At 32.0% G+C, this 8,901-nt stretch overlaps 1 protein-coding gene across 2 annotated transcripts; it reads right to left on the bottom strand.

The window, feature by feature from the left end:
* Window positions 1-4,130: 4,130 nt before the first annotated feature.
* On the bottom strand, window positions 4,131-7,890 carry LOC107951784 (G-type lectin S-receptor-like serine/threonine-protein kinase At4g27290). Of its 2 annotated transcripts, none has more exons than XM_016886923.2 (7): window positions 6,449-7,890; window positions 6,216-6,335; window positions 5,542-5,699; window positions 5,247-5,457; window positions 4,915-5,152; window positions 4,676-4,826; window positions 4,131-4,598 (listed from the first exon to the last, which is right to left on the bottom strand). In XM_016886923.2, the coding sequence occupies exons 1-7, from the start codon at window positions 7,716-7,718 to the stop codon at window positions 4,293-4,295; spliced, it is 2,454 nt and encodes an 817-aa protein (XP_016742412.2). In that variant the 5' UTR covers window positions 7,719-7,890; the 3' UTR covers window positions 4,131-4,292. The 2 variants fall into 2 exon arrangements, with proteins under 2 accessions (XP_016742412.2, XP_016742413.2); XM_016886924.2 differs by having other exon boundaries at window positions 6,216-6,332.
* Between the last annotated feature and the right edge of the window lie 1,011 nt (window positions 7,891-8,901).

The raw sequence follows: 8,901 nt of genomic DNA, 5'->3' as shown, positions 1-8,901 counted from the left end.
TCAGTACATTTTGTTTGAAATTTTTGTATTAATTATTTCTGAATTTTTAAAAAAGTTAGTAAAACACTCTTATTTCGGCCATTTGTTCGTATTTTTTTCTCTGCATTTTATTACTTTAAAAAATATCATAATTTCTAATTTTATAATTTTACATTTATGTTTGAAATTTAGGGATTTAGTGTGTTTTTAAAATTAATTTAGTGTAAAAAAAACCCCTTATTCCTGCTCTTTGCTCGTATTAATTTTCCGAATTTTATTACTTTCAATAAAAACATATTATTTTCATACTTTATTATTTTATATTATTTCAGTAAATTTTGTTTGAAATATTTGTATTAATTATTTCTAAATTTTTAAAAAAAGTTAGTAAAACACTCTTACTTCGGCCATTTGTTCGTATTTTTTTCTTTGCATTTTATTACTTTAAAAAATATCATAATTTCTAATTTTATAATTTTACATTATATCAGTGCATTATGTTTGAAATTTAGGGATTTAGTGTGTTTTTTAAATGAATTTAGTGTTAAAAAAAACCCTTATTCCTACCCTTTGCTCGTATTATTTTCCCGAATTTTATTACTTCCAAAAAATATATTATTTTTGTATTTTATTATTTTATATTATTTCATTAAATTTTGTTTGAAATATTTGTATTAATTATTTCTGAATTTTTAAAAAAGTTAGTAAAATACTCTTTACTTCGGCCATTTGTTCGTATTTTTCCTCCGCATTTTATTACTTTAAAAAATATCGTAATTTCTAATTTTATAATTTTATATTATTTCAATGCATTATGTTTGAAATTTATGGATTTAGTGTGTTTTTTAAATTAATTTAGTGTAAAAAAAAACCCTTACTCTTGCCCTTTGCTCGTATTAATTTTTCGAATTTTATTACTTTCAATAAAAATATATTATTTTCGTACTTTATTATTTTATATTATTTCAGTACATTTTGTTTGAAATATTTGTATTAATTATTTCTGAATTTTTAAAAAAAGTTAGTAAAACACTCTTACTTCGGCCATTTGTTCGAATTTTTTTCTCCGCATTTTATTACTTTAAAAAATATCATAATTTCTAATTTTATAATTTTACATTATTTCAGTGCATTATGTTTGAAATTTAGGGATTTAGTGTGTTTTTTAAATGAATTTAGTGTAAAAAAAAAACCCTTCTTCCTACCATTTGCTCGTATTATTTTCCCAAATTTTATTACTTCCAAAAAATATATTATTTTCGTATTTTATTATTTTATATTATTTCAGTAAATTTTGTTTGAAATTTTTGTATTAATTATTTCTAAATTTTTAAAAAATTTAGTAAAACACTCTTTACTTCGGCCATTTGTTCGTATTTTTTTCTCCGCATTTTATTACTTTAAAAAAAATCGTAATTTCTAATTTTATAATTTTACATTATTTCAATGTATTATGTTTGAAATTTAGGGATTTAGTGTGTTTTCTAAATTAATTTAGTGTAAAAAAAACCTTATTCTTGCCCTTTGCTCGTATTATTTTCACGAATTTTATTACTTTCAATAAAAATATATTATTTTCATAGTTTATTATTTTATATTATTTCAGTACATTTTGTTAGAAATATTTGTATTCATTATTTCTGAATTTTTAAAAAAGTTAGTAAAACACTCTTACTTCGGCCATTTGTTCGTATTTTTTTCTCCGTATTTTATTACTTTAAAAAATATCATAATTTCTAATTTTATAATTTTACATTATTTCAGTGCATTATGTTTGAAATTTATTAAATATACCATTTTTTCAGATTTTATTACTTTCAATGAACATACAATTTCTTTTTTTTTCTTCTCGTATTTTATGTTTTCTTAAACATATTTTTTTATCATTTTATTTTTAATGTTATTTTTCTAAAAAAACTAATTACAACATCCTAAATGCATTTCATAAAAAAAATTCCTAATCAAAATACAATGTACATACTATGAATTTTTTCATGCTAAATAATTTTCATAAAATATATATGTTAAATAAAATAATAAAACAAGTACAATGTACATAACATAAATTTTTTACACACAAATATTACAAAAAATTTAAATTAATAAAAAAATTACCTTTTTTTTCTTTCCCTCTTCTCCTTCTTTCTTTTTTTTTTCTCTTCTCCTTTCCTTTTCTTTCCTTCTTTTTCTTTCTTTTTTCTTCTTCTCCTTTCCTTTTCTTTCCTTCTTTTTCTTTCTTTCCTCTCCTTTCCTTTTCTTTCTTTTTCTTTCTTTCTCTCTTCTTCTTTCCCTCTCCTTCTCTTCCCCCCACCCACCACCCGGATGGCCCATTATATGGGTAGTGCCGCCCATGGGAAAGGCACCATCGGTGCCGCCCATGGGAATGGCACCATCGGTGCCGCCTATGGGTTACCCTCCTCCAGGGTGTTGTCACATCACGCGGTCTTTTTTTTCTATTTTTTGTTTTTTTTTGTAATATTTTCATAAATAAAAAAATATAATATTTTGGTTATTTTTTATTTTTTTTGTAATATTTAAGTAAAATTCCCTGTATTGTTAGTTATAATTATAAACATGTATTTTAATATACTAAATTGCACATAATTATTGATGTTATATCTTTTATAACAATCTATAATAAAATAATAGTTATTATATTAATACTTATAAAATATATTTCATTATATAATACTATATCACATATTATAATAGTAGAGTAATACATAATGTATTAATTATTAGCATATATTATTGTTTATTATACTCGTGGCGCCCCAAACCCGACTGGGACGGTCCAACCCGAATCCAGAACGTCATGTTAGCCACTTAGGTGACTCTCCTTACCAATCATCCAAGCACACCACGAAATACATGCTAAAATGTCAAACATTTAGTTCAAATTAACATGCAAACCCTAAATCATGCTTCCACAACGCTACTTTGATCAAAACTACATAATGGGTAAATATGTCATTTAATATGCATCATACAAAACATTCTTAAATTCCAAACTTTACTATACATACAAATCATAATATTTATTTTAAGACAATATTTGAAAGAAACATAGGAAAACAACCAGCAAATCTCTTTTAATTTCGAAATGAAAGTTTAAGGACTAAATCGTAAAGTTGTCAAATTTTCCGGAAATTCTTCTTGTAAAATTAAAAGCAGAATTATAGTATTAGGCATCTAAAACTTAGTTTTCGACAATTTCAAAGCATTTGGTATCTTTTAAGGTCATCAATTTGATTGTATAAAATTCAGGATTATTTTACAAAGATGACAAAACATGCCCAAAATCACGTCTCGACCACGCGAAAACCATGTCACGACGTTGTCTGGGAAGGGTCCCTCGTGTTGACTACATGATAAGGGTATCCCAACATCAAATCCTCATCCCGGCGACGTGCAAACGTCGTCTCGACGAGCCCTGCAACTTTTGCAGCAAACAGACCTGCAGTTTGCTAAACCAACGTTTGGACACTTCCGCACTTATCATTTCAAGCATTAAAGGTCTAAACTCAATCCGAACAAGTTATAATACATTCATACATCAAATAGAACATGCTCACATACACCATAGTATATTTTAGCCAAATTTGACATGTCATGTAACCATCATACTAGCAACCATACTTTCACTCTAAGAAATCACTAGTCAACATACCAAATCACTACTCCAAGAAATTATTAGGGATCACAAATGATCCCGCTTAAAGCCCAGCTTCCTAAACAAAATCTTCCTAAAGAACACCAAAAGTTTAACAAGGTTCATCAAATTACACCTATATTCTCAGACACTATAAAATATGTTTCACTACAAAAGATACAATTAGAAAATTACAAATAGAAATGAGGAAAAAGAAGGAACCCCTTTTATTTATAGTAGTACAAACACTCCGCAATCTTGTATTTTTTAAATGTGGGATTGTGCTATTTCGACAAACATTAACAACTTGTTGAAGATATTTCTTCCAAGCACACAAGAACCTTGAGATTCATCAATAGCTTTGTGAAAAAATGTTCCTTTATTTTTAACTGCTTTGTAAAAAAATGGAAAACAGATGGCTGTTGATCTTGCACAAATATAGCAAAAAACAAGTACGTAGTCAATAACTTATAAATGATGAGATCACCTAGAAATCATATATCTTAACTATATGAAGCTTCATATTGATCCTTCAATATATCAATCCTTGAATTTTAATTTCAGATACATTCTCACAATAGGCATTTGTAAGGAACATGGGACAGAAATTGTTATCGGTAGCTTGGATCATAACAGATTCAATGAACTATATAACCTTTTCTTATCTAGCCTCTAATAGTGATGAACTTATTTCATTTCTTGAAGATGATTCGTCGTTTCCAGATGAAGAATTTGCTTCAAAGGGTTTCTTGTGAAATAAGGAACCAAGTTCTTTAGGCAAAGGCAATTCATTATCACTTCCCAACATTAGAACCACGGATGCCATGCTCGGTCTCTCCTCGGGATACAGTTGTATACATAAAAGGCTAATGTGCATGCATCGTAACAACTTGGATAGATCTCCGGTCTCTACTAAGAATTCATCAGCAAGATCCAAAAGCTTGCCCTTTTTCCATAACCTCCATGCCTGAGAGCAAATTCAAACCATTTAACATTTGTAGTTTAAGTGGCAACATAATTATAATAGTATTTGTAGATGTTTACATGTTCAATAAGGTTTCCGCTTTGATTTGAATGATAAAATCCCCTATTCTTTCTTCCACTTGTAATCTCCAACAATAATATCCCAAAGCTAAAAACATCAGACTTTGCAGAAAACAGCCCATCGATAGCATATTCTGGTGCCATATAACCACTACAAAACATTGCCAGACATAAAAATGAAGTTTTTTGCAGGGATTTATGGATCAAATAGTATGGCGATGGCTTAATAGTATACTTACTAAGTTCCGACTACTCTATTGGTATTGGCTTCTATTTGATCTCCTCCAAAAGTTCTTGCCATGCCAAAATCCGAAATTTTTGGGTTCATCTCACTATCAAGTAGAACATTACTAGTTTTAAGATCTCTATGGATAATCCTCAACCTTGAGTCTTGATGAAGGTAGAGTAGTCCCCTAGCAACCCCGCAAATAATTCGGAAACGCTTAGACCAAGTTAAAACTGTGCATCTCGTTTCATCTAGAAAGTAGGCATTCATATTAGTCCTGCAACTCATTTGATCATTGAAGAAGCAAAAGTGATAACATTGAGAGGTTTCTAATGATTTTCATACCAAAAATGAATTTGTCAAGGCTTCTATTAGGCATGTATTCGTAAACCAGCATTCGCTCATCTCCATGAATGCAACAACCAAGAAGCCTTACAAGATTCCGATGCTGCAGTTTGGCGATCAACTTTACTTCGTTCTTAAACTCTTTGGGACCTTGTCCGGAACTCTTTGAAAGTCTCTTCACTGCAATTTCCTGTCCATTCGCTAGTGTCCCCTGGAATATTTTACAACACCCTTATGAGCTTCCGATACAATAAATACTTAAAAGATCACTATGCTAAACTACATCAAGTTTTACCTTATAAACAGGACCAAAACCTCCTTGACCTAGCTTGTTCATAAATGAAAAAGAATCAGTAGCTTGAGCTATCGTACCAAACTCGAATACTGCAACATCCATATCTTCATTCTCGTCTTTATCCTCTCCATCATTTAGATTATTGTCTTCCACTTCATCTGTAAACAGAATAAAACATTGACTAGAATTCTTTTCTATATTGATCGATTTATAGACATGTTTACGGACAAACACCGAAGCCAAAAATTCCCAAGCACTTGGTTTCTATACTATCGGGCTCTGTGTTTCATTAAGTCATATAAAAAGTTCAAAACCACCTAATTGTGAATTGGCTTTTGAAGGTTACAAATTTTTAAGAAATTTAAGCAAAAAGGGGAAAAAAAATCCACAATACTGTTCAGCTTCTTTAAAAAAATGTGAGGTAGAGATTAGGATTTTTTATTATGAACAACTTTTAATTCTTCGATTTTCTTAAAGTATTAATGTCTGGCATGTTCTAAAACAGGATATGATCCTCTAACTATCCTTCAAATACATAAAACAAAAATTTTAAAAATCAATATACTCTGTGTTAGGCGCATACATACTCGTATCCAATAGAGACTCAAGTTCGAGTGCAAAATGATTGTGGTATTTGTAGCAAAAACTTAAACGAGGAGCATAATTAGTTTTACCTTTTAACTTTCTCCTGCTTCTGCGTAAGTGATAAACGAGTAAAAGAAACCCCAAAAGCGCCACAATTACTGTCGCGAGTATGATGGCAAGCTTCACCTTAGCCTTTTTCTTCCTTTCTGCTATTATCAATATGATGAAGCAGCACAAATATTAATTACTATTTATTAGACAAAAACCCCAAAAAACATTCTCACAAGATGTAATAACAACATGTAGTTTTATAAAGCAGTACCTGCTTCTGAAGCAGACACTCTGATGTAAAGATCCTGACCATCTGATTGATGTTTGATATCAAGTAAATCATCGAACCACATGACGCATCCACTAACTCCTTTTGTAACAAATAAATTAGTGAAGGCCATGCAAGAACAGTTCCTCAAGCACTTAGCCCTGCATTCCTTGAGATTTATAGTTTTATTAACCCAAGAATTTGCGGAGTCCGGGGTTTTCACCTTCCCAATTCTGATAAACCCATCTCCACTCTGGCAGTTCAATGGCTTACTGTGTATGCACCCGTCGGACCAATCCGATGAGTTCCATCTCTCGAACCATTTCGGCCTGAACCCTGTCAAACATTGACAAGCCGGGACCTCATCAGCACAGTTCCCATTTGGACCACAAAGTCCATATTTGTTACAGTTTCCATCTGGCTGGAATGCAAACAACTTCCATGTTTGAGTTTCTGGGCTCCATGCGTACCTTTGTCTTTCACTTTGAGTTTGGTTCAAAACTAACCTTGACATCACTGATTTGTTCTTGAGGAAAAAAATATAGTAAACCTCACTTTCGTTCCAGATAAAATCATAATCAAAGATGGGATTCGACCTGTAGTTTGGTGCCTCGCTAAATCCGTTGCCATTCCATAACCCACTGCGAAAATACTTTTCTAAGCCTTTCCTTAGCACCAGCTGTGGATTTCCTTTGAGTTCTATACCATATGTAAGATCACTTGGAGATGGATCATCCCAGTTCTTCCAGGCTGTTAGTCTTCGATGGAAACCAGTTCTTAAATCAATACCAATTTTCATCTCTGGTAACATTGTATCTGATGGATAATCAAAGCTTTGCCATATGTAGTTCTCTGGATTACTATCCTTTCCATCTTTGGCAACGAGATTACCAGAATCCAGGAGCTGCAATATTGGATTCTGAACTCTTGCTGTCGAATTAGTTGACCAAACAACTGTTTTGTTCTGAACTTGAATCAGGATTTTGCCACTACTTTCTATCTTCAACATGCCAGTGGAATTGTTTATTGGATTTCTCCTGTTTGCAACCCAAACAACAGTTTGCATGGGGATATTTTTGTACCAGATTCCCAGGTAGCGGTTCTCAGAACTGCCAGGAGTGAAGAAACCCAATTCAAAGTTTCCATTTCTGGAGACCAAGGTCATGCCATCAGTGAGTAACTCTGATGGAGAAAGGGTGTCGATTGCAGTTGAAACTTTTGAGAAGATGATAAGGAAACAACAAGCACTGTAAAAATGGAAATCCATTTCCATGGATGTCTAGCCTGATAGCATGTCGCTTGCAAAATTTAAGTATTGGTTCAATTGATTGAACACTCTAAACACATGAATTGACTATTTAATGCAAGTATTGAAGAAATGACCGCAGGCATAGGGTATCTAATGATCAGTAGTAATTAAAACTTTGGAAGTCTTCTCCAATATAGACCGGTAGCAGTGGAAAAATGTTTAGATTTTTTTATGAATTATATATATATATGATTATTAAATATTATTATGTTTCTATTTGATCATCCAATTACAAAAAATTTTGATTTCATCACTAATCAATTGTTTTCGATATTTTGTTAAATCACTAACAAGGAAAAATGACGTGGCCTTTTTCAACTGAGATAATGGCGTGGGATATTTTGTGGAATTTGATGTTCAGTCCCGTGTTCCTAAAGACACGTTGTCAACCGCGTGTCCAACATTTTATTTTGACTAATGCAAATCGCAGGTTTTGACGCCCATCGATTGATGAAGCCTGCGCTATTTTTCGTGACTGCCCAACAGCAAAGGAAATTTGGCGTATTTTCCTTGGTGGTGACGCGAGCATGACTTTCTTATCTAGTGATCATGCTGCATGGTTTCAGCTAAATTTGTGTATGTTGGAGCGTAGGAAGCTAGGAATTTGGGAATGGGCTTATTTGTTTTCATTTGTTTGCTAGCGTATTTGGAACTGGCGAAATGAGTACTGCTTTTCTAGTAAGCTATCGAGTCTTGAAAATAAGCTTGTTGGTCTTTATCGGGAGCTACATGACCGGGATCTTGCTGCTGCGGATAGTAGGCCTAAATCTGGTCCGAGAGTTGGAGTGCTGCTTGGCTAGGAGGTGCCAAATACCCCGTTTGTGAAGCTGAACGTTGATGGTAGATGTTGAAGGTCAGATGCGGCTGCAGGCGCTGGTCAAGTTGCAGGAGTTGGTGGAGTTTGTTGGCGATTTGAAGGAGCAGAGGAAGAAAATAGAGAACACCAAAAATGAAGCAAAATGCAAGAAATATTTTTACTTGCTCTCAAATGTGCGGCAAGGGAGCTTATGGCTTTTAGCTCATTTTGCTCACTTTTTCAATAATAAAAAAAAATACATTTATAAACAAATACATCACCAAATACTACCTACTTCCACTAATCATACTTTGAAACAAGTAAAACTTAACTTGCACACAAACTGATTAT

Source organism: Gossypium hirsutum, chromosome D01, assembly GCF_007990345.1.
Source record: "Gossypium hirsutum isolate 1008001.06 chromosome D01, Gossypium_hirsutum_v2.1, whole genome shotgun sequence".
Lineage (NCBI taxonomy): Eukaryota > Viridiplantae > Streptophyta > Magnoliopsida > Malvales > Malvaceae > Gossypium > Gossypium hirsutum.
This window is presented reverse-complemented; position numbering and strand designations above follow the sequence as displayed.

Coding starts and splice junctions, on each gene's coding strand:
- LOC107951784 (XM_016886923.2), bottom strand. CDS start 7,718: ATGGAAATGGATTTCCATTTTTACAGTGCTTGTTGTTTCCTTATCATC. Junction 5,153..5,246: donor CCTTGACAAATTCATTTTTG/GTATGAAAATCA, acceptor CCTACTTTCTAG/ATGAAACGAGATGCACAGTT. Junction 4,599..4,675: donor GCGGAAACCTTATTGAACAT/GTAAACATCTAC, acceptor ATTTGCTCTCAG/GCATGGAGGTTATGGAAAAA.